The sequence below is a fragment of the Oryzias latipes genome, chromosome 5 (genome assembly GCF_053564925.1).
Source record: "Oryzias latipes strain Hd-rR chromosome 5, Olatipes_Hd-rR_3.1".
Classification (NCBI taxonomy): domain Eukaryota; kingdom Metazoa; phylum Chordata; class Actinopteri; order Beloniformes; family Adrianichthyidae; genus Oryzias; species Oryzias latipes.
The window spans coordinates 9,590,062-9,616,787 of record NC_136241.1 but is presented as its reverse complement, the minus strand read 5'-3'; the positions used below and the strand labels follow the sequence as shown (position 1 = coordinate 9,616,787).

Genomic DNA, 26,726 nt, shown 5'->3' with positions numbered 1-26,726 from the left:
GTGCAAGCTCCAGCCCAGCCAGAAGAATAGTCCTCCCCATATGGCAGGGGGCCCAGTCCAGGGCCCAGTCTGCTGGAGAGCCCCAGAAAAGCAGCCCACCATCACCACCCGGATTCCTGAGCATCCCTGGCTAGTGTGGTAAACATGTGCTGACTAGGCTCCCTCACTGTTGGAACTTTGGAGGCGCCTAGCGCTTGAGGGCAAGGACCACAACCTGCACCACAGGTCAACGGACACCCCCAGGCTCAGATGTGATGTGATCCCCGACTCATGGGCCTTGCTAGAGAACTCCCTCTCCCGGCGTGGAGAGAGGGCCGTCAGGCTCAGAAAGCCAGCACCCAAGAGACACAGTCACCGCCGCTGAGGGCTGAGTTCCCCCATCCACAGATGGGGTCGGAGTCAGAAGATCAGATGCACCACCTTCCTGGTTTAACTGGTTGCACACACAAATTCCCTTTACAGATCCAATACTCTACGTTCACTCAGATTTGTTACGGTGGTGGTGTGATTACAGTAAATTGTTTTTGCAGTAACTTAACCTAGTAGATCTTAGGTCTCCCAACCAAGGACTAAACTGATCCAACCCTGCTGGGCTTCTGAGATTAGACAAAGTCAAGTCTATCTAGGGTTATTCGGTCATCTAATATGGTCAAAGATTAAAAAACAAAAACTGAAAGAACATTTTTGGCATATTTTCATTTAGCTGGCATCCAATTACAAATGTTAGCCAAAATACAACAATATGTAGTTTAGATTACAGTCTGTCTCTTTTGGCTTTTCCCATCAGGGGTCGCCACAGCGAACAAGTCGCATGGTTAACCTGGCAATGTTTCACGCCGGATGCCCTTCCTGACGCAACCTTCTCAAAGCAACCGGGCTTGGGACCGGCACAGAAGCAGAGAAGAGAACAGGGAGCAGCCTGGAGTTGAACCCTGGTTTCACGGACGGAAGGCGCCGCAAACCAGCACGAGCTAAACCAGCTCCATGTAGTTTAGATTACAGTGTATCATTTAAATAGGATTGCATGGTGACAATTAATTTCTGCTCATGTAAAACTGTAATCAATTCAAGGACAACCGCAATATTAATTAAACCTAGAGTTTGTTTTAGTTGTACAACCTTTAATATGTGTTGAAATTTTATCTTATCATATTTTAAAATGCTTATAACCACCAGCACCAGCACCACAACCACCTCCACCTAAGGACTCAGCTCCACCAGCATTACAGCAACCACCTCCATCTAAGGACTCACCTGCACCAGCACCACAACAACTACCGCCAGCTAAGGACCCAGCTGCAGAACCACAACAACAACCACCAGATTTGGCCCCAGAAATTCCACCATCTGACCAGCTGTGGGCGCCCCCTGCTACATCTACTCCCAGTGAAGACTCACTTTCCTTTTCGTCCCCCCCACTTTCACCCATGGCCCTACCTAGCCATTTTGATAGCCTCATTAAGTCAGGAATTAAGATGGCTCCCCTAACACCTGTGAGCCTCACACCACACAGGAGCTCTCCTACCCCTCCAGCGCCCCCTCCTCATCCTTCACCCAAAGTCCCTCCAACACGGCCTTCATCCAAACCCCCTCCAACACGCCCCCTCCGTCGTTCACCCAAATCCCGTCCAGCTCCCACTCCTCCCGGTCCATCACCCAAACTACCCTCAACTCAACCTCTCCTGCGCGCCTCTAGACGTACTATTCCCCGGAGCTAGGATGAAACGGGCCCCCAGTGTCCTAGGAAAGGTTATGTCAAACTGGGGCCCTGTGATGAACAGCTTCCTTCTGGTTCTATACCTGTAGTTGCACCACGTAGAATGCAAAAAAGGGCAGTTAGACTGTCCAATCAAAGAAATCTAGTTCACATCCCTTGCAAGAAGGTTTTGACCAGTCCCAAGGACACTAATCTCAAACTTGCTGCACTCAATGTCAGATCTTTATGCAACAAATCATTTTTAATCAATAATCTTATCTCTTCTTTTAATCTTGATTTTATGTTTTTAACTGAAACATGGCTTGACAAAAACACAGGAAACATAGTTCTAGTCGAATCAACTCCTCCCAACTACAAACATGAATCGGAAATACGAGAAAATAAAAAGGGTGGAGGCGTTTCTGCACTGTTTAGAGATAATATTGCAACCCGCAGACTATCATTTGGTGTGTTTTCATCATTTGAGTATGTGTCCTTTAAGATTGAGTTAAAACAAACTCCTCCCTTACTCTGCATAGTTATGTACAAACCTCCTCAGCACAGCCAAAGTTTTATTGATGATTTCACTAAAATGCTCTCAGTTGTGTGCACAGACTTTGATGGTCTAGTCATTACAGGTGATTTTAATGTTCATGTTGATAATGTCAATGACAGAAATGCAAAAGAGCTCAATGCTGTCCTTGAAACCTTTAGTCTAATTCAGCATGTGAGTTGCCCCACCCACAGCAGAGGGCACACTCTGGACCTGCTCATCACAAGGGGGGTTACTATTTACAATGTCAGTGTGGTTGATGTCGCCCTCTCTGATCATTTCTGTGTATTCTTTGACCTGTCTGTTGCTCCCAAACCACCGCCTGGCCCTGCAGTTGTCCAAAGGAGACAAATAAATGAGAGCACTAGGGCACAGTTTGTAGAAATGATAAACCCTGAAAACGTCTCTGGTGCCAATGTTGATGAAATGCTGAATTCTGTTACTTCTAGCATCTTGAATGTTCTGGATGCCATTGCCCCTATGAAAGTTCAATTGAGAAAACATAGACAGAAAGCTCCCTGGAGGAATGATGATCTAGTCAGGGAACAGAAACAACAGTGCCGCAGAGCCGAGCGAAAGTGGCGCAAGTCAAAACTCCAGGTTCATTATGGAATATATAAGGCGGAGTTGTACGCTTATAACCAGATCTTATGCAGAACAAGGGAAAGGTACTTCTCTGAAATAATTGGAAGTTGCAGCAGCAACTCTCGTATCCTGTTCACAACAGTTAACAGATTAACTAACCCTCCAACCCAGCTACCAATAGAATTGGTTTGTACACCTAAATGTAATGAGTTTGCTGTATTTTTCAATGACAAGGTTCAGGGCATTAAAAAAGCCATCAACTCCACAACACATATAACTATCGAACGGCCACCTACTCACTCTAAGCTGACTCACTTTATACCTGTCACTGACCAAACTGTCCAAGAGACCATCACCCGTCTGAGCTCGTCTACATGCTGCCTTGATGTGTTACCCACTAGATTTCTAAAGTCTGTCTTGAACAGTGTGTTGCCATCAATTACTCAAATAGTTAACATGTCTCTTCAATCTGGAATATTTCCAGAGGCATTAAAAACTGCAGTCATTAAACCTCTCCTGAAGAAAAACGGTCTTGATCCCACTGTACTGAATAATTACAGACCTATCTCTAATCTGCCATTTTTAGGAAAAGTCCTTGAAAAAGTTGTCTACCAACAGCTCACTGACTTTCTCTTATTAAACAATTCGTTTGATGTTTTCCAGTCAGGTTTTAGACCCCATCATAGCACAGAAACTGCTCTTATCAAGGTAACCAACGACATCCGCCTGAACACTGATGATGGCAAAGTCTCTGTCTTAATCCTGCTAGACCTGAGCGCTGCCTTTGATACTGTTGATCATGGGATCCTTTTGCACAGACTCCAAGACTGGGTTGGCATCTCTGGATCTGCCCTAAGTTGGCTCAAGTCTTATCTAGAAGACAGGAAATATTTTGTTGAAATTGGGAGTTGTGTCTCAGACTACATGGCCTTGACTTGTGGTGTGCCCCAGGGATCGATCCTGGGACCCCTTCTGTTCAACCTCTACATGCTGCCACTAGGGCAGTTAATACGCAGTAATAACATATCTTATCACAACTATGCAGATGATACTCAGATCTATGTGTCACTGACAACAGGTGAATATGGGCCGGTGGATTCTCTCAACCACTGCCTCCAACAGATCAGCACGTGGATGCAGAACAACTTTCTCCAGCTAAACTCAGACAAGACCGAAGTTATTGTTTTTGGCCCACAGAAACAAAGAGAAATTGTCAGCAGCTACCTTCATTCTCTGTCTCTTAAACCCTCAAATCAAGTCAGAAATCTAGGGGTAATCATGGACTCTGACCTGAACTTTAACAGCCATATCAAGTCAGTAACATCAGCGGCATTTTACCACCTGAAAAACATTGCCAAAATCAAAAACATAATCTCAAAGCGAGACCTGGAGATACTTATCCATGCATTTGTCTCCAGTAGGTTAGACTACTGTAACGGCCTGCTCACCGGCCTGTCCAAACGAGCTGTAAAACAGCTTCAGTACATCCAGAATGCTGCTGCTCGAGTCCTGACCAAAACCAGGAAGTATGATCACATTAGTCCTGTGCTCAGGTCTTTGCACTGGCTCCCTGTACCTCAAAGAATAGACTTCAAAGCAGCTCTGCTTGTGTACAAGTCTCTCCATGGCCACGCACCAAAGTACATCTCTGACATTTTAGTGCCATATGAACCATCTCGTACTCTGAGGACCTCAGGGACCGGCCTCCTGTTGATTCCCAGAGTCAGAACTAAACAAGGGGAATCAGCGTTTCAATATTCTGCAGCTAAAATCTGGAACAGCCTCCCTGAAGGCGTAAGACAGGCCTCTTCTGTGTTCATGTTCAAATCTAGACTTAAAACATTTCTGTTTAGCCGTGTATATGACTGAAAGGTCCTATCTGCACCTTTCTTTCCTTCCTTTCTTTTTAAATCTTTTTTTTTTTTCCTTTTCTTTTAAAGTAAATTTTATGTTGATTATTTCTATGATTTATTGTGATTTTAATGCATTTTTCTGTTTTGTGAAGCACCTTGAATTACTTTGTGTACGAATTGTGCTATACAAATAAACTTGCCTTGCCTTGCCTTGCCTTGCCTTATATCTTTATTTTAGTTTTTTAGAGTTGTCTCTAAAAATGATTGAAAGCTGAGTTTGTTCTCTACCCTGTTACCTGTGTGAGTCAAGCTCTAAATCCCCCAAATATAATTTCAGGCAGGCTGATGTGCTTATTGCCCTTCAGCAGTGTTGGTCACTTATCTAAAGCTTCTATCTAAAAGGGATTTAGAGGTCCTCAGGCCTGACAGGACCAGCATTTATATTAGCTGTCCATTTATGCTGTTGTGCTCTCTCAGCCGTTCTCTCATAGGCCGGATGGAAAACAGTATGGATGCTTTCACCACATTTGCATTTTATAGAAACTTTAACTTTTCTATAACATCAGCAAAGACTGTTGTCTGAGTTTCATTTAATCCAGACACGGTATTTGCAGTGTTTTTTATTCATTTATACCTAAAATGATCATTTTTGCAAAGCATTCAGAGTACATTTAAGATGAATTCTTATTTTAAAGTTGCTTTTTCTTATTATTTAGTACATTTCAACAATTACACCGAACAAAAATATAAATTCTTTTTTGTTTTTAGTCTCATTTGTCATGAGATGTTATCAAGAGGCTCATTAGACAAAATGATTATTGCACAGGGGTGCCTTAGACTGACCCCAATAAAGCCTTGTTTCCACTGAACGGTACGGTCCAGTCCAGACCAGTCCAGTCTGGTATGTTGAGGGTTTCCTTTTTAAAATGGACCAATTAAGCCAGACCTAATCATACCATTTTTGGATTATATTTTTGTACAGTGTAAATGTGTCAGAAGCTAATTTCAATACTTTTAACTCGACGTTCCTGTTGAGACAACATACCGGTAATTGGTAGCAAAACATGTCCAGTAAGTACATTTAAGTAAATACTGCAAAAGGCAGTGTGCAGTAGTGAAGCGCTTTAATTAAAGTACAACCCCATTCTTCCTGTAAACCTGTAAGTAGTTAATCCACTTTCTTTTTATTATTGAAAAAGAAAGGAGATTTCTAAGGATTTTAAAATAAAACATGTTAATTGTGTCATAAGGCAGTTTGGACTGGAGAACGATCCAGGGTGCATCCAAACCTTTTTCCCTGACCCTGATCAGGTGTAAGCTGGTTCAGGAAACGGATGGATGGTTGTGGTTTTACAGACACCCTCCCCCCCTTTTTTTTTGTTGGGAGGAGGGGCGGGTAAACGGAGGTATACCAAACCCAGTCCCTGTGGCTGTCAGGAGTCCTCCTTGGAGGTAATTTCAGAGCACAGAACAGCACATTAAGAGAATGAATATTGATTTTTAAGTAAATTTGACATGGTTTTAAAATTGACTTGAAAAATACTTTGTTTAAAAGAGTCACGGTTTTTTAGTCCATCAGTAGGGTGGAGAAACTTTGCTCATGTTTTATGCTTTAATGAGGTTCCATTAATGGCTTTTTCGACTTTGAAAGAAAAGGCTCTCTGAATTAGTGTGTGTGTGTGAGTCTATCTCAGTATTTTTCAGTGGTCTGGGGTTAAATATGAGATGTATTGATTGAGTATTTCTATGAATGATTGTGCATGTAGACTAAATATATCTTCCTATGAACAGCTCAAGAACAAAATACAACAACCTAAACTCATTTAGAAAATCATCTTTGTTACTCATCTCAAGCTTTTTAGAGCTTGTTTGCACCGAAACAACATTTGCAGATTTTACTAGAATTTTTCACATTGGCAAATAGCTAAAAGTTCTCCTTGAAGTGAAGCAGGATCTCTAGTATCTGAGAAGGAAGCCATAATACCACACAACTCAATCTCATTGGAGTATCTTACTGGCACAGTGATATTCTTTCAGGCCAGGTTTGCACGCTCAGTGGGCCAGTAGAGGGAAACTGCCTATGGCTTCCAGCCCAGCTTTCAGCTTGACAGATACAGATCACATGAGCGCCAATGTTTTCCTCTCCAAACTACAAGATGTCAACTCATCAATCTCTCCAATGTGATATTTAGCAAAAATTCTTGCTTTGCCGATTAGAAAAAATAAAGCAAAAATGTGTGTTTGACTTAAAAAACTCATGTGGTGATAGTAATAAGAATAAAATAATGTAAAAATAAAAATGATGAAATAAATAACACTAACTCCTTGTGGTAGACCACCTGGCTAGAGACTGGAAGGTTGTGAGTTCCATCCACAGTTGAGTCATAAGACTCTAAAAAGAGTCACTGAACTCAGATCAGATTTAAGGGGTTGGATTGAGGGGGGGGGGGGGGGGGGGGCACTGAGCACGGCAGTATCTGCAGCTCACTGCTCCCCCAGGGGAGGGGGTAACTGCAGAGAACAATGTGTGACAACGAATAGGACTTTAAATTTAACTTAAAGAAATACTGATAAAAATGTACCTTTTCTTCCAATACAGTTTTAGCTTTAACATGCTAGGGAAAACTCTTAAAAGTGAGTTAAAATTGATTCAATCTCTAATTATTACAAACTCTAGTCAAACCTTTGCCTTTCTCGACACAACAACCATCTGACCGCCGACCACAGCGTGTTAGCAGCTTGCCCAGGCTAGTTAACACCACCGGCAAGCTTGAAAACATGTCAATCACTTTCGTGCTGCTTAACATGCACTCTTTCGCAAGAAAGGGCCTTCTTATCCAGGATCTCATCAGTGACCGCAAGCACATGACCTTTCCCTGATCAATGAATCCCTAATTGTCAAATGTCTGATGATATGATACATATCGGGCAACACACCTCAGGATACAATATGTATCACGATACATATCAAGTGTCACTTGTTCTCATCTGGAGCCCATTACAAAGCACCACAATCCGCACTTTTATATGGCACTGGCAGCAACGTGGCCCAGAGTTTCAGTTCTGTACCCAACCCATGTAAATACTAAGGAAATACTAAGTAGTATGTCTCATAACAAAACAACTGTGAGGCTGAATATTTAACACAAGCTGATTCTCATGAGATCTTGCCATTTTGGTGCGTTGTAGAGCGGCTCAAAGAGGCTCAGTGTGCGGTGCTGCCAACTAGCTGTCGGGGGTTTAAGGGGAAAACACGAGTCAGACACTGAAGGACGCTCATAAACAACTACCGGTAAATAAATATCGTCTTGATAGCATTTTAAATCAATGCAATTATCACCAAATGAAATATCCCGATCTATCGGTGAATCAATTATTCCCTACACCCTAACAAACAGTATTTTTCCTCTGCCATTGATTACTTTGTATATAGTAGTAATCTTTTCATTCTCACTCTTGATAGGCTTGTTACTTTCTGTAACTCTGGACTTTATCATATTTTTAGATCCAGTTGCTCCACTAAAACTTCATTCAGTCTCTTTTTCCACCTCCACACCCTGGTTTACACCAAACCTTCGGCTTTTGAAAGCTAAAAGTTGGCGACTCGAACGACTCTACAGAAAATCTGGTTTAGCTGTTCACATGGAGATGTACAAATCCAATATGCTTCTAAAATTACAAATGACCTTCTGTTGGCAGCTGATTACGGTTTCCTCACGATTCTTGTTCTCCTCAACCTCAGTGCAACCTTTAATACGATTTCCCATTCCACCCTCCTACAGAGACTCTCAGCTATTGGCATCACTCACACCACCCTGAGCTTGTTTAAATCTTACCTCTCCAGCCTTCCCCAGTCACCTCAGGTATGCCCCAAGGCTCCTTCCTCGGGCCGCTCCTCTTTATCATTTACCTCCTCCCACTTGGCAATATATTCAGGAAATTCAATGTACAATTCCACTGTTACGCCGACCGTACACAGCATTATTTATCGACTACACCCAACTTTACACCCCCCTCCCCACCGCCCTCAGAGCCGGTTTATCAGAAGTTTGATCTTGGTTCTCGTTTGATTCATTACAACTTAATATGAACAAAACTGAGGTTCTCCTGGTTGGCTCTAAATCTACCCTCTCCAATCACCTTAACCTCTCCATTGATAATTCTCTGGTGTCTTCCTTCCTTCTAAGTAAAAAGCCTGAGTATGATTTTTTTTTTTTTTTTTAACTTGTCCTGTCCAACAGCTAGGCAGACAGATGAGAGCTGAGGGCCTCTTGTGTTGGACATATTTTACTTTAACAAGAGGGGTTATTAATCTTCAGACAAACCAAAGGTATGTCTGAATAAACCCCTTTTGTAATTGAGGCCAAACTTTATTAATTTCAATCATGTTTGAAAATCTTTGGTGTTGGACCGGACGGAAAAGGAAACAGGGGAAGAAGAGAGAGGGACGTTAGAGAGAGGGGGGGGGGTAGGAGGGTGATAATAGGAGGGGAAGGGGGGTAAGACCATGAAGCAGCATAAAGCAACAAGTTTACTGGTTGTTAATCATTATGGTAAGGTTCAAATGTAGTACAAAAAGGGCGGGGCCTATCCACACACACACTCAAATGTTATAAACACACCTGCTAGCTGCAAAAATGTCCACCTGTCGACATGTACACAAAACAGATAGTGTTCACACGCATACTTATGCCTTAAAACCAACTAGTGTGAAATATTTCAGTCATTCAATCATGCAAACTGTTAGTGCAAAGGTGAGCTAACACCTGTGCTCAGGTGAGTGTTTATGTTCTTCTAAAATGGATGGTGGAACGTGACAAGAAGAAGGGAGAGTGCCCAGCCATCCCCACCCCAAGACCCCCACCGCACCAGCAGCGGCAGCCGAAATCCCCCCAACGCCACACGGGAACCGGCAGGGAACAACCGCCGCCCGGGCGACCAAGCCCGCCACCCAGGCCAGGGCCAGCAGGACCGCCGCAAGGCCCCCAGAGCCAGAGAGCAGGGAGGCATGGAGGGAAAGAGAGCGCCGCCCCAGCCCAACCAGGAGAGCAGCCCCCCCGCCGCGCCGGGAGCACCCAACGCAGGGCCCCACCGGAAAAGGACGCCCACAGCCCCAGACGAGCACCCCACCACCACCCAGGAGTTCCGGGCATCCCCCCGCCCTAACCCCAGGTACGAGCCAGGACCCCCCACGGGAGACCCGCTCCGCACTCCAGGCAGCCATCCGCCCGGCCCACGGTTGGTCCAGGGAGGAGAAAGGCAGGGGCCCGCCGCCTCCGCCCAGGAGGGGGAACCCCGGGGAAAAAAGAGGGCCCACAAGGGGTGTTATAAATATGGCTCGACCAGGCTCGGCCATGTTGGAAGTTTGGCGGGGCCCAGCGCTCAGGGGCAAGGACCAGGACCCACCCCCCAGGGACACGAACACCCCCGGCTCAGGTGTAATATGAACCCCCCCACCGTGCGGAGAGAGCACCGCCGGGCCCAGGGAGCCAGCACCCAAGGGACACGGCCGCCATCGCCAAGGGGCCCACACCCCCCACCAGGGAAGGGGTAGGGGACAGATGGACCCAGGTCCCACCTTCCTTGCAAAATGTGTGTGCGTGTATGTGTGTTTGAAAGGGTGTGTGTGTGCATGTGTGTGTGTTTATGTTGGAATGTATATATTGAAGGGGGAGGGGTGTGTGTACTAAGGGGGGTGCAGTTAAAATTGGCGAGTAGGGCACTAAGGGGACATCTCCTGATTACTCACAGTGATGTCCCCTCACCCTCCCCACCAAGGGGCCCTAAATGTCTAAGGTGCGGTTAAAATTGGCGGGTAGGGTGCCAGGAGGACATCTGCTGCTTGCTGGCAGTGATGTCCAAGCACCCCCCCTACCAAGGGCCCTACATTCAATGTACAATTCCACTGTTACGCCGACCGTACACAGTATTATTTATCGACTACACCCAACTTTACACCCCCCTCCCCACCGCCCTCAGAGCCGGTTTATCAGAAGTTTGATCTTGGTTCTCGTTTGATTCATTACAACTTAATATGAACAAAACTGAGGTTCTCCTGGTTGGCTCTAAATCTACCCTCTCCAATCACCTTAACCTCTCCATTGATAATTTTCTGGTGTCTTCCTTCCTTCTAAGTAAAAAGCCTGAGTATGATTTTTCACGTCTGCCTATCTTTTTACCCTGTCAGTAATATTTCCCGGTCATCGCTCTATCATCTATGGAACATCAACCGTCTTTGTGCCTCCCTCCCCACAGCACCTCTGTTTAGGTTCATGGCCTGGTCACATCTTGCTAAGAATTTCTCTCCAGCAAACATCTCCATAAACTCCAACTGGTTCAGAACTCCACCTGGAGTTTTACCAAAACTCCCGTGTTCCAACACATTACACCTGCTCTCCAGCAGCTTTACTGGTTCCTCATCCATCTGAGAATTAGTTACAAAATTCCTCTCCTAACTAGCAAAACCATCCATAACCTTGCCCCTCCCTATCTGTCCCACCCTCTGAGATTCTCATTCTCACTTCACCTATTCGTTCCCTTGGCCCGCCTCAGCCCCATGGCTGGCAGAACCTTCCTTTAGTTGTTCTGCCCCCAAATTTTTGAACTCACTCCCACCTTATATTAGGAACACAGACACTTTTATTCTATTCAAGTCCAAACTGAAAACTCATCTGTTAAAATGTCACATGGTTTTTAGTTCTGTTTTTATAATTTCAACAATTTTAATTTTCCGAATTGTAAAGTGTCCTTGGGACTCAGGAAAGGCGATTATAAATTCAATGTAATATTATTTTTATTATTATTATTAAAAAGCTGAATATTTCATTTGTACTTAAATATTTATTTAACAAAAAATATTATTATTATTAATATTTATTTAACAAATAAACTAGATTAGTTTGTAAACTTAATAAATACTTTAAAAAAATATTTAACTTTAAACTAAATATTTAGCTTGCTAACTAAATATTTAGTTTAGTAAATGTAACATTTAAAAATGAATGAATTGAAATGTGAAAAAATGTGTTTGTAAAATGTGTTTTTTCTCCTAAAACAGGCTAAAAACTAAACATATTGCTGTTAATATTTGACTGTATAACTTTACAAGTGGGACCTCGTATGATTTAGCAAAAAAACTGGCATTTAGGTCACCACAAGGTGACTGTAGTCAGATTGATCCTGATTTGAGATCTGTCTAAAAATAATGAAACAATTCAACAAGATTAACGCAAATGTGTTTTCAGTCCTCTGCATGAACAAATAATTCCATTGTGACACAGATCAGTCAGTTATGAAGATGCATTATGCAAAGAAAAAAAACTTTTGTTGAACTTCTCAAAACTTTACCACCAGATGTAAAGATCGACCAAATATACATAAACTTACAAACATGGTTTTATTGTTGCTTCACATTTAAGTTGGTATATTTGCCCTTAGATAACCTCCTTTAGCCCCTGAGTGACTTTAACTTGAATACAGACAATGGAGTTCCTCATAGGAGAAACTAATTTATGAATGGATTGATTGATTGCTGAAATCGTTAGAGGCGACGAGGCAAACTACAGCCGACTGTAAACTGCATTTCTCATTAGAGAAGGAAAGGATTCTGTTATGTTGTCACAAAAGCTATCTTTTGCTTGGTCCGCTTTTTGAGGCTGCACAAATTGGTTTAATGCTGTAGCGGTGGTGTTGCGGTGTCTTTGTGCAGGAGGATAAGTGGTGGTCCCTCCGGTTTCAAACCTGCTGCAGACAACAAATCGTAGACAGCTCTGGCTGCTGACTCAGCCTTTACAACGTTTGCAGAGCAGCGGATTAATCCCCCAAGTGCCTTTCTCTGTCAGCGGTCCAAGTATCGGCAACCCTATGGATACTTTGGATTTATCTCTTTTTGAACATCCTATGTCTCTTGAGGTGTTATCAACCCCTTTAACATACTTTTTTATGCAGTTTCTTATCCCTGCTTTTCTCCAACAGTACCACTTATTTGGGTTAAAGCCTGAGTAAATGTCACTTTGTACTAAATCTGTCTATGTTTCCTGTTCACTTTGAATGCTATTTTTTTCTTAAATGCTTTGTTATGCAACACCTGTACATTTTGAATGTGAAATGAAAAAATCCTACAAATCATAATCCAAAAGGAGTAACTTCTGATGAAATAACAGATGCTCACCTGATAGTAAGCTCTGGTTTGAGCCTTCATTTATTTAATTCATTCCTTAAGGCTAGACTTCTAAGTGCTGTGCCATAAGGGCTGTGTTGAAGCCCTGAACAAAGCTGAGGCTTCTGGGTAGGTTGAGCGTCTGCACACTGCCTGCTCTACAGTAAATGTTTACCAGCGTATGTGCTCCTTAAACAGATTGCTCCTGATCTTTTTAATTAAACTAATGGCTGCAGTTATCTGACCTTTGATTTTCTGTGTAATCCGTCTGCAGATTTATAATGAGAAGAAGAGCCAGTTCGAAATCAAGAGAAACAACCCCAAGGACTTGGTGGAGAGAGTAGCACGGGACATCTCCAAGCTGCTGAACAGCAAGAGAAAAGCGCTCGAGGTAAGAAAATGATACCTTTGACATACACAGCACAGTGTTAAAAGACATTTCAGACTGAATACAAGTTTACAGGATAGCTGCAGCTGTGATCAATCCAATGACAGCATCAGAAAATGATCCTGAATACATTTGGAACTACAAAGGTTTGTTCACAAGCAATGAACAGAAAAAAATTGAACTAAAAAATAAAATAAAACCCAGGTATACAGTAAAATGTCATTCAAATTTTTGCCTCTACATGTGACTTTTATGCATTTTGAACAAATTTTATAACATTATTTGTAAATATTTTGCCTTTTGTTCAGATTGTAAACATTGTTTTTATATTGAGATCCTAATTTTTCTGAATGTTTTAAAATGGTAAGCATTTTTAATAGAATAGAGAAGTAAACATGTAAAAATGTTGTATTTTCAGCGTCGAATATTTTATGTTTTTAAAGTTGTTGCTTGGTTTGATTTTGGGTTGGTGAGATATATTTAAAATTCTTTTTTTGGTTCAAGATGCAAAAAATTATTTATTACATTTATTACCAGTCAAAAGGCAAAGATGGTGAACTTTGACCCCAGACATAATTGGTCGTTGTTGAATGTCTGCTGGTAATCCTTTTATCCGCATGTTGTGCAAACTGCAAACCATGTTTTGTTGACAAAAACACCGAACAGGAACTGGTGCTAAGTTTGATTGACAGATTGTTTGGCCCTCCCATTACAGTTTTATTGGTTAGATTGTTGGATCAAACCAGCGTGGACCTAGTTTGATTGGATGTTGTGCTGACATCATACACGGATGTAAAAAAAAAACACAGAGACAGAGGGACTTCGTCAAGGTTTATGTCAATATTCTTTTTAATATTTGGATGTTGGGGAAAATAGCAAGTCTTTCCGAGTCAGAGGTCTAAAGAACGAGTCAAGTCAGGGATTATTGATGTTAAAGTCCAAGTTAAGTTATGAGTTACTAGTGTTGAAGGGAGCAGGCTGGGAGCAGGCTGGGAGCGGACTGGGAGCAGACTGGGAGCAGGCTGGGAGTAAACTGGGAGCAGGCTGGGAGCAGGCTGGGAGTAAACTGGGAGCAGACTGGGAGCAGGCTGGGAGTAAACTGGGAGCAGACTGGGAGCAGGCTGGGAGCAGACTGGGAGCAGACTGGGAGCAGGCTGGGAGTAAACTGGGAGCAGGCTGGGAGCAGGCTGGGAGTAAACTGGGAGCAGGCTGGGAGCAGGCTGGGAGTAAACTGGGAGCAGACTGGGAGCAGACTGGGAGCAGGCTGGGCACAAGGGAGATACTGCCTCACCTGCTGCTTTCTCTTGTATTTGAACAAGAAATTTGTAAATTCACTATTTTTACTCTTTTACCCAAGAAACATTGAAAACCCACACAGAAAAAGGTAATCCTAGACATGTCTAAAAATGTATATTCTATTTTTATTTTTAATAAAAAACAATATTCATTTTATTTATTTATGTATTTTTTTAAGCAACATTTTGCAGGTGAGGCTGTACCTCATCTGACTGCATGTCCCTGCTCATATACATTGAATACATGGAAGACCGATTATGCTGACAGATCATGTTTATTCATTGTGAAGAGCTCTACAAAAGCTCAGTGGAGAAATCACATCTCCATGTCTGGTTTCATAAGATCATTTAGAGACTCTCCTAGTACAGTGAGCTTCACCATCAACTGCAGGAGTTGTGTCTGGATGACAATTTTTTTAGCTGTACATCCGTCTCTCTGTGACTAAAAAATAAACAACCATTTTATTACTGTCTTAATGCAAAAAAAAAGATCAAATCATAAAGTTAGGGGTTGAACCCCATGTTTATTTTGGACTCCATCGCGTCATCGACACATGACATGCCAAATCTCAGTCCCTGATTGGATGACGGAACCCGTCGTCTTTGCCAAACTTGTAATTTTTTAACTCTCAACACACCACATCGTGACTCCCAAAATGTTCTGCTGCCAGGCTGACGCCCCATGTCCGAGGCCTAAATCACGCAGCAGGATCATGTCTTTATATTGACCCTAAAATCCCACTTCAATCATATTTTGATCTATTATAAAATCATTCCCAGTGCTTATTTAATTATGATTATTCCGTTTTAGCTAAAATAAAAAAAATTAAAAATTGTCGTTAATTAAAACGTAGTTTGTGCAGAGATGTAGTACCGGTGGTTTATGAGAAATACATCTCTGAAGTGTGGGCGGGACTGTTGGCACAAAAGTAAGCCACCTCTTATTTCCCCATACTCACCTCACCCTTTATGCACACGCTTTCCCACTAGCTTACAGCCTCTCACAACTCCGAGCTAACATTAAAGTGGGGGAGGGGATGGTGGACAATATTAAAACTATCCAGTTGTACTCTTTTAAGGCAGATTCCAGCTCAGACGAGGAAAACAAAGACGTACACTGATTTATTTGCCTGCTAGAGGATGTATAGAGTAGAGCATGTAGACTAAATCTCATTTAGACAATAGTCTTGGCAAGGATGCATATATATATATATATATATATATATATATATATATATATATATATATATATATATATATATATACAGTACAGACCTAAATGAAGTGCAGCAAGCAAAATAAACCACAGAAGCTATTTTTTAACTTTAAGGTAAATCCACTGAAACAACCTCATAATCTCTAATAATTTAACTGCTTTAGAAGAATTTTAAAAAAGTACCTTTAGATGGGTCAAGTTTTATTCTGGAACAGTGTCACTCCAGTTGGTTATTACTTGTGATCAAACTGTTCATCCGAAGCAAAAGCACATGTAAATTGTCCTGAAGAGGCCCCAGAAATCCTATGAAAAATTACTATTGGGGCAAATTTAGTTCGTTTTCTCTTCAGTGGCTGCGAGGAAATTGGTCATAACAGTTTGCTGTTTCTTATATCCGCCCACATACTTCCACAAACAGCTGTGTACTCATCCACACAAACAAACATTCCTAGCTTTCCATGCAGAGGTATATTTTACCCAGAGACTTCAGCATGAAGTGCATTTGTCAAAACCTTTTTTGGTTTCCCTCCGCGCTTTCAGTTTTTATTTGTGTTATTTTCATTTGGATGTGTGACAGTATTTGTGACGCACTCAAATCTTTTATCCCAATGTGTATAGATACATACAATCAAACCATAATACATTACTTTTGCTCATGGTGATTATTTGTACTTTTTTTCTTGAATTTTCAGTTTTCAGCCCAACCTTTTTTGAGTTTAGTGTGATGCCCGTGCTGACAGCACATTTTAAATAATTAAAATATATCAGAACAGACTTTTTTTATCAGGATCTGATCAATGTCACCACATTGTGCTTCTAAACTTAAAGGCAAGTCGGAACTACCAAAAATTGCAGTTCCTTAAAACACCCCTAGAGGCTGGGTTCAAAGGGAGCAATTTCCCATTGTTCCCGAATTGGAAGGTCTAACTATACACCAAAAAAACAAGCCTATTTACTATGGAAGCAATTGTGTAGCATAGTTAAAAATAAAAGTCAATACCAGAAATGCTTTTTTATTTTCAAAATGAAGTTGCATTTGTTGACTCAAAATTAAAAAGAAAAAACAATCTGCCAAACCTGCCTCCTCTCTGGAAATGCTGAGTGGAATTGAATTATGCGACACTATTCGCAGGGTGGATGTGAAAACACCAATGCAATCCCCTCTGTGTCCCAGATACAGAACAAGCGGTTTTAAAGTAGAAAATGAAAAAGCCTTTTGAAGGACTGCTTTTTAATTTTATTTTTGAGTCATTTGATGCATTTACATTTTGAAAATGAAAAAGCATTTCTGTTCATCCATTTTAATGATCAAATTATTTCAAATGGAATTTTGCTAGACATTTACTACAGAACTCTTTGGAAAAAAATATCAAATACCATTTTCTTTAAGTGACGATAAACGGTGTCGAAGAAGAAAAATCAAATGCGGTTTGGCGGATTCTTTTTAATTTTGAGTCAACAAATGCAGCTTCATTTTGAAAATGAAAAAGCATTTCTGGTATTGACTTTTTTATTTTTAATAATGCTACACAAATGCTTCCATAATTTACAACTCGTTTTTCATTTACTATTTTAGTATTTCTTTATAACTACTTTAGGTTGAAAAAATTCTTCAAAATGAAGCTATTCTGATTTTGTCAGAGCTTAATCTTGAAAAAGGGTTTTTATTGAGATGTGGGTGACCCATGGGTGGAGCCAACAAAACTCTCACTTTACTTTGTCAAAGTCCATCGTACCCTTGTTTACACACTTTTCTGCTATCTTACAGCCCCTAACAACCCCAAGCTAAGATTACCAGTGCAACAAAAATGGCGAGCAATTTTGGAGCTATCCAGCCGTACAGGTTTGAGCATGATACCAGATCAAAATGAAGACGTTCATGGATCTATTTAAATAGATACATCTGAATAGAGAAGAATAGGGAGCTTGTGGCCCTGGTTCACCGCAATTCAAATAAAAAAAGCCTCTGAAACTCAATTTAAAGCCTAATTTTCTTTATATATGTCCTCTATTATGACAAAAGAAATGCTACAAAAACATGTTAAAAACACAATTTTCATTGGAGTCTGTCTTAAACGACAAAGTAACCCTTCATTTTGCTTTCTTTTACTTTTGCTTGTAGTCATTCTAAGCAAATCAGTGTAAGTTTTACAGCAGCAGAAGCTGCATAAAGAAGCTTGAGTATATACTGTATCTTTTAAGACCATGAGGTCTTGTGGGATGATATTGGGCACATTCACACTATGGAAGTGAACTCTGAAAGGCATGGTTAAAGCAGCCTAAAGCTTAGAAAGTATTACTGTACCTTTCCGGTGGCTATGTGTGGATCGGATTGGGAGCGACTGAATCTTTGCTTTTATTTCCTTTAACTATTTTTTCCCCTGTTGGCTCTTCTCAGCATACATAGACACTCCAGCAGTGCCTCCACATACCACGCTGTCACCTCACATCCTGTCTGGAAGATTCAGACTCAGGAGGGAGGAAATGAGGTGAAAAAAGAGAAGGTCTGGAATGAGAATGTTTCCCTGAGGCATGGAAAAATCAAGAAAATGATGTTCAGAAATTCATAGATTTAAAAATGAGCAGCAAGCGGGAGGGAAAGAGAGGTGAAAAAGGGTCAAAAGGAAAAAAAAAAGGTTGGAAGAAAAGACATTAAAAAGAGGTAAGAACTCGGAAAAATTGCAGAGAAGGATCAAACGTTAAAAATTGTCGTGTCTTTCAAACCTAAAAAAGATTTGTTGTGAGTCAAGATTTTATTTCATTTACTATTTCTTTTGTTAAAGTCTAAATATTCTTGTGGGTATTCTTGTTGACTGAATATTCATAGAGTGCAAAAAAATGAAAGCTGCGTCTTAATGCAGCCTGTAGATAAGAGGTCTCAAACTCAGCTCAGCTTGGTATTGTTGGTGTTTCATATTCCAGACTGTTCCAACTACCTACGGTTGTTTAACCCCAAAACGTTCCTGCCATACATTACAAATGGAAAAAAGGTAAGAGGAAATGAGAGAAAAAACATTATTTGCAACCTATTTAAATATTGCTTTGGGTAATTTGTTGATATTCTTGTTTATTTTACTGATGAGGAAATACACACTGACTACAAATGCTAGTTTTGAAAATATATTGGCGAGAGTATTTCTCTGCCTTACATCGTTTCATTCATTGTTTCATTGTTCACTTCAAACAACATTTTAGAACTGAATCTGATTGTTCTACCTGTTCTTTTTTCTTACCTGCACATTTTGTACACCTTCAATTAAAATTCACAAAAAGGAGTCGAATGTACTTATGTATTTCAGTATTCAGGTTTTTCTTTACTTTAGTCGCCTACTTCAACCGTTATCTGTGTTAGAAGTCGGCAGCAGAGCAAAATCACAACGGATGCATTCGTCACGTGCACCTGTAGGGGTCAACCCTTGTACGGCTGCTGCAGGTTTGAAGGTTGTCTGGGCCCGTAGAGGGTCATGGAGAGGAGGGGCTGTATCTTAAGGGGAGCGCGGGTGTGTCTTGATTTTTTTGATTTGATTTATTTATTTAAGTGTCATGCACTAATGTGCCCAGCCCACACGGGCTTATATGACACTGAAAGACAAAATATATAATACATAAAGATACATGCCCATCACAAAAATCCAATAACCCCCCTAATCAGAGTCTAAAAGAATACAAAGTGTCCATTCTTATTGTCCATGCCTTTGACACAAAATTTACCAAACAAAAGATTTCATTTTCAAAAAGCCAACATAAAGTTTTATCTTTTTTGGAAGTTTTGGAAGTTCCCTTGAGGCTTTTGCAGTCACCTTTAAGGACGTCAGGAAAATGGAACGTACCATTGTCGTGAAGTGTATCATGTAGTGTTTGTAAGGATAATATATAACTTACACAAACTTATGATGTATGGGTGGTTGTACGGTGCCCTTTAAAAAGCACTCCAGTGGTCATAAGTGCGCTCCTTACTGACCGCATGGAATGTGCAGAGGGCACGTAGGATGCCACCACAAACTATACTCTGTCTAATTTCATTATTTCCAACAGCAAGGCTGCGCATAAGTGATGCGCAGCGGGCATGTTGTGCACCTTTCACTTGAACAGCACTATCGGTCTCCTTGCACAGTGCGACATGCCTGCGTTTTAATCAACGTCACCCTTACTTACCTTTGCGTCTTACATGTCTGTAGGAAAAAAGGTGCATGAACATTTTTGCCCTGCGGGCTCACCAAGGGGTCTACTTCGAAAGTTTGGGTTGTCACTTGCGTGCCGTGCAGGTTTACCCAATTTCTTTGCCAGCAGACAGCCCGTATCCACCCAGAAGGGCAGCTGTGACTAAGGCATTAACTGGCTGTCAAATAATTGCAGCGTTCTATATTTATATTGTGTACATTTGTTTGTTTTGTTGGACTTATTTGAATTAAATTAGGACGTACTTTTGCTGCTGAGAATTTTGCATACCAGTGCATAATGTATAATCATCAAAATCCTTAAAATGACCAGATAAAGATGCATAAGGACTAGGGCTGCCCGATATGAGGAAAACTAGTGAAAAAAATTAGTGATAGATGTTGTGGTGACGATATAACTTGCGATATATGAACAAATTGCAAAACAACCAAAAACATCATTTCCATTTCACTGCAGTTTAATTAAAAAAAAAAAAAAGAGGCAACATACCTTAAAACATACTCCAAATTAAACTAGTCTACCAGGGAGGTGAGCATCTAACACAAAAGGGCTTCATCTGATTGGTCAAATGCATAAATGGATTTATTTGATTTGCTAAATACTTCGAGCTGCCGTAAGATTTTATTAGCATATCTAAAGCAACCACTTATTGCGATTTTCACCGTCTTTTGCGATATTCATATTGCACAGTTTGATATATTGCAATAACGATAAGTTTGCCATTTATTGTGCAGGCCTAATCAGGATCCTTAACTACAGCCTAGAAAAGCAGAGCTGCCAAAAATACTTATAAAATGGTAACATTTATGTATAAAATTAGATGAAAAATGAAATTACAGTTGAAGAACAATTAAATTGATACATTTCAAATTACTATTTTGTTTTTCCTGAGTGTAAAAGGATCGTTCATAGCATGCTCCCATTGTCTCCAAAACCTTTGCTAAACTGTTTTGGTATATTGGTATTAGTTGATCATTTATGGCAGTATGACCTTCAGCCTAACACCTGAATCACACCGCAGAGGTGTGAGTGTGACACACCCAGAATAGCCAGAGAGAGTCATGTCTAAACTGTCCAACAGGTGTAAAAGTGTACAGTGGATCTCCCACATTGATCTTAGCCCTCAACGCCTCTTTGCTCAAGTCTGCGATGCACTCTGTGACTGCTGCAGAGAGCTAATATCACAGGGGCCTTCAGAACTAGCGAAAAAGCCAAAACATCCTGTAAGCTGTCAGAGCTTGGTGGGGAAGAGCTGCCTGTCAAAGGACTCCTGGGATTTTATTTTAGCTTTGAAAGGAGAAGTCCTGAGCCACAGTCGGGGATCAGACTGTTCCCATCAGTAATGCAGCCTCAGTCTTTGTCAAAGCTTTTTATTCTGTGTTTCACTGAGAAGGTCGATGAGATCAACAAGGAATCAAAGTTAGATCTGTGTATTTACACAGATCTCATGGCTGAAGGATGAAATCTTTTCTTTTGTGAACTTCGAGAATAATTTTTTTAAATCAGGCTTTTATCGTGTCTGTCAAACTGAGAAGCAAATAGATTTCATGTCCAGACACGATCTAGAGAAGCTAAAGCAGGCCTTCGTCTCCAGCTGTCTTCGGTTGCTTGTCCAAAACGACTTTTAAAAAGCTGCAGCTCGTTGTTGAAGTCAGATTTTAGTTCCCTAATTAGCAAAACTCTGAGATTTGCAAGAAGCGATCAGTCAGTAGAACAGAGTCAGAACTCAACCCTAAATCTGGCTGGAGCCACATTGGATGGAACCATTAAGAGGGGCTGAATAAAAGGAATCTTAGTCAAAGCTAAACCCTTTTAACAACATAAATTGTTTTACATTTTGTCTTCCCACACATGCTTTCCAGGACAAAAACTCCAAACAAGAATGCCAAAGCATTCTTGGCTGTATTACTGTAAGAGCAAATAATACTAACAGAAACATGCAAACTGCAGTAAAGGTTTAATGATGCTGCATGACCTGGGCATTTGCAAGCTCTCAGATTCTTGGCTGCGTAATGTGAGTGTAAATGTCAGGTACAGATGCATGTCGTCTTAATCAAATCAAGCAGGACTTACGGAATTCTGGATTCATCTTTCAGGTTGCTAATCCTATTAAAAAGCCTTAGATCATTGTTGCTGCTACATGTTTTTACAGGTTCAATCTTTTTATAAAGTTTAAAAAAAGCCTTTGGCAGAGACAAGTTACATCCATTAGACATGTGAGCTTGACATGTTTAAAAGGATTCTTTGTTGACCTAGTTTTACCGATTCTCTTTTTTCTTTACTTTTTTATACAAACGGGGGTCTAATGAAAGACCCTGTTAAAAGACCCACTTCGATCATCTTCTGATCTATTGTAAAAGTGACACTAAAGTAGTGGCGGAAAGCGGCCGTGATTCAGACCCAGCTTTTGCAGCAGGAGTGAAGGTTGCTATACCGGAAGACTGAAAATCTCATGACATGGAGATGTGATTACGGATGCTGTTGTAGAGCTTTTTAAAACAAATAGATCCAATCTCTATACATCCTCTGTCTTCCATACATTGTTATGAGACAGACATTTGAATGTATTTGCTGTATATCAAAGTATTTTTCACATCCTCCACCATGTTTCTAAAGGATTTTATGTGTGAGTTGGCTTGTATTTATTCACATAAATAGTTTAATGGAAACAGTTTAATTGCGAAAATGTGTTTTTTCGACATGTCAAGAATTTCGATAAAGTTTTGTGCATATGTAGGACGTACAGGGGCGGACAGGGCAAGTCAGTGTTTCCTTTTTGATGGATATTCTTTGATCGGAAGAGGATGGTGGGTGATGGCAAGCTACACTTTCTGAAAAAGACAGAGATATTTTCTGACTCTTCAGCCATGCTGATGGGTTTGTGAGGGATAGCAGACAAGCTTGGACCGGACACTATGCATGGACAGCAAAAGTGTGCTTGACAGTTTTAATCAGTCAAACTGCTCGGGCCTTTGTCTCATCCTAACCATAGAAACCAAGATGACACAGGCAGGTCAGAGTCGAGGAGGGTTTGGCTACTCCAAGTCATCTGTCATCACATTACATTCATTAATAATTCACTAAGACACTGACTCACACGTGGCATGCACTCCCAACATGTGTGCGGGAAGAAACTCCACCGTGTCACCGAGTGCACGGTGGAGTTTGGATCATCCCACTATGACAAAGTCTCTGCACAATATCAGAAACTGATTCACTCTTACGTTGTGTTGATGATAGGAAAGGGAATGTATAGAAAAATCCTACTACGTCATCTAGGATTGCATGATGCAAAATCCACATGACTATACAAGGATAGGTTCCTTTTGTGTGTGTTTTTTTTTTAGTTTGGTTGTATTTCACAAAGTCAAAGTGCATTGCATTCAAATGGATTCGGATCAACTTCACATTGTAATAGTTTTCTCGGTTGACCTGTGTTCACCTCACCAGCACATCTGTAAACTTGTGATGTGAACATCCTTTGTCCTGTTCCATGGCCCGTTTCTCTGCTTCAGAAGATCGATGACTCTGGGCAGTAAGTCATAGTGTTAAAGAACAGTGGAACCAAACATCTGCCAAAGAATTGTTGCTTTTTTAAAGTAACAGTCTCATGGAAGCTTATTGAATTGTGGCTCTGTTGAACAAGAGCAATATCTAATATTCATATTATAACATTTTTATTTTTATTTTTTTGTCTGTTAGATATTGCAAAAAGTGTGTTGCTCATCAAAAACTCCTTGTTTGACTAAGCACTACATGTTTAAAAAGCCCCCTCCCCTCAGTAGAGATCATCACAGATAGTGGTGTAACAATTAATCGATTAATCAATTAAATGATTTCTATTCCTAGGCCTGAACCAGATTGATCTGTCCTAGGCAGGATATGATATATATGAATTGACCAATACCATTAAAGAAAATTTTCAAAATGAGATCACTTGATAATCGAATCGAAATGGGAAAATACCATTTGGGTTGAACCTGGTTGGTTTATTTTACTAAAATACAAGTACATCCCAATAAATGACCCACATATGATGTCAACATTGTGATGTCCATCATTCCAGTCCCATGTGTGGAAACACTTTGAATTTACCAAAGTCATGCAATCATGCAGTGTGCTAGAATGTTCTAATAATGTTCCCTCTGGATTATTTGGATGTGGAAAAACAAAAGTGGGCTGAACTTTAGGACACTAAAATGTGAATGGATTTGACATTCATTTTTGTTTACCTGGTTGTTTGTTTGTTCACATATTTAATTTACACTTGGTTATCTTTAAGAAATCCAAGGAATCTGGAAAACTTCACCTGCACTGTTCAGTACCTGCAGGTATTTCTCTCTGAGTCCCACTGGTTGTATCTTTGGCTAAAGATCTCCTGGATCCATTCTAGGTGAGTGAATCAGATTAAATCTGATCATTCAGTTTGAACTAAAACCGAAAATGAATCAAATGGGCAACCACAAATATTGAATCGAATCGCTGTTAAGATGAATCAGTATACGCCTAATCACAGAGCATTTGAATGCTCTCTATCTAGCATCGTCTTTACTCCAGGCTCTGTCCAGGTCAAAACCGAGTGATACGTGGAGATAAATTTTGGACAAATAAATCCACAATGTGAACTAATTTATTAATCCCGGTTGCAAACTCTTCATTAGAAGTGGAAAAAAATAAAGAGGATTCAACGCAGCAGTAATCTAAAACCAATCCTAATTGCATGGACCTTAAAGCAATAGATGTATTCAGCAAGAAAAATCAGCACATAGCATACTTTTTTTTTTAAAAATAATTTAATGTATTGGCATTTTTTGAAAAATAGTTCTCACATTAATTATCTTTTTCGTCTTTTTAAGCCAAAATAAGTTAAGTCACTGTGAGGAAGGGATTACATAACTCCTTTTTGGCAACAAAAAGCAATGAACAAACAGCCTCGTTGTGTTGTTTCTCTTTAAATTTATTTCTTTGTGGCAAACTCTACTGTGTTTAACAAAATAATTAATACAATTGTGGAAACCACTATCATTAATATAAAATCCTTCCTAAAGTCTTTTACTAAACCCATTCAAAAACTTGGTCATTTTCTGGTGTAAATAGCTCAGCCCCACCCCTGCCCTCATCATAGCATTTAAACTCGATCCTTATACTTACTATTAACCTCGTCAAGGCACACATGACACTCAGTAATAGCAAGCACCCCTTAGTATGACTTGGGTTCATTTAGGGAGCTTAATGAATTACACAAGCTTCATAATGACTGTGTTTGAGCAGTGCTGTGGGGAGGTCAGATGGTTTGAATAACTAATGAACCCACTCACCAGTCAGAAGTTTAGCGTGCATGAAACCATTTGTATGCGCAGAGGAGGAAGCCACGCAGCTTCATAGCACAGCCCTTTCACCACCAGTCACTAAAATAAGACAGATTAAATAGGCAACTCTAACAAAGTAATTTGATTTTGCAAATCCTTTAGGCCTTTTTTGAGAGGCGGTTATAAGTACCAGGTCCCATCGGGGAAGAACAACGGAAGTAGGCCGAGCTCTACTTCGGTAAAAATAGAGATGACAACTTTACAACTGGCCTCAAGGATTCAATTCATGCTGAAAAAATGCATTGACATGAGGCTACAGGGTTCTGTTCGTCAGGGTGACAAGCCCTTTAAAGTCCAGTTGCCCTAAAGAATATAGTCCACATGACTGGGATGACTGAGAATCTTCATAGACCTCAACATGAGGCGCTTATGTCAGCAATGGTGATTAGATTTAAAAATATTTACAGCTGAAATAATGTCAGATCTTGAAAAAGTGATTTAAAAAAACTCTCTTTGAGATTTGACAACTATCCTGCAAAGTTAATGACTATAAGCAATTGTGTTCATTAACGTTTCTCCTATATTGTATTTTATTTTTGATTATCAGTAATCTTTTTTTATCTTTTTATGTAAATCTCTAAACCAAACTTGGATATATACTCCCGTCCCATTTTATTTTCTAAGTGTTCCCAGTGGTCCTTTAATTAGGATTATGCGGTTTTAGCCAAAATCCCAAAAACCTGTTTTGCTTTTTTAAGACATAGTTTCTGGAGAGCAGCTGGAGAAATTCACCTCTGAGCTGTGGGAAGGACTGTTGGCACAGAGTAAGCCTGCCCCCATTTCCCATCATCCTTTTGTATTCACTCTCCCACTACCGTACAGCCCCTTACAACCTCAACCTAACATTAGCGGTGCAACAAAAATGGCGTTCAATGTTGGAGCTATCCAGCCATTCAGTTTTAAGTAAAGATGGGATTGATGGCTCTTTTTAGGGAACCAGGTCTTTTTAATCAGTTTATTTCAAAGAGCCGTGACAAAATGTAACTAATAAACCCGTTATTGACACACATTAGGAAAAACATCATGCTACTCTGAAGCTCCACGCAAAAGCTTCTGGTTTAACACATTTTTAACAGAACAGAAAAACTCAAACTACCACCCCAGAGGGACGACCGCGCACAGCCAGAGCTTGTTTGAGCATTTGTTTGAATGTGTAAAACCCATTGGAGGGAGGAAGAGAATGAAATGAGCCTTTCAAAAGATTTGGTTCCTTCTCAAACGTCACATCTCTAGTTTTAAGCCAGATGCTAGCTCAGATGTGGAAAACAAAAGCCGGATATGGATCTGAGGAACGGGGAGCTTGTGGTGCCGGTGTAGGTCCTACTGCACATCTGCAAGCTCTTTTAAATGGCATTTTTACATCTGCTCCTGATTCACAACAATTTGAATAAAGAAATACTCAGAAATGCCATTTTAAGTAGTATTTTCTTTATA

At 40.5% G+C, this 26,726-nt stretch overlaps 1 protein-coding gene and 1 long non-coding RNA gene across 5 annotated transcripts in view; one reads left to right on the top strand and one right to left on the bottom strand.

The window, feature by feature from the left end:
* The window catches only part of cacna2d2a (calcium channel, voltage-dependent, alpha 2/delta subunit 2a), a 207,348-nt gene that overhangs the window by 45,486 nt on the left and 135,136 nt on the right, over window positions 1–26,726 (top strand). For all 4 annotated transcript variants that reach the window (XM_078947037.1, XM_078947036.1, XM_078947035.1 and 1 more), the window contains exon 3: window positions 13,120–13,236. In XM_078947037.1, coding sequence (XP_078803163.1) covers window positions 13,120–13,236 — 117 coding nt within the window. The remainder of the gene's footprint in view (window positions 1–13,119; window positions 13,237–26,726) is intronic.
* The window catches only part of LOC111947433 (uncharacterized), a 62,147-nt gene that overhangs the window by 28,585 nt on the left and 6,836 nt on the right, over window positions 1–26,726 (bottom strand). The window lies entirely within an intron of this gene.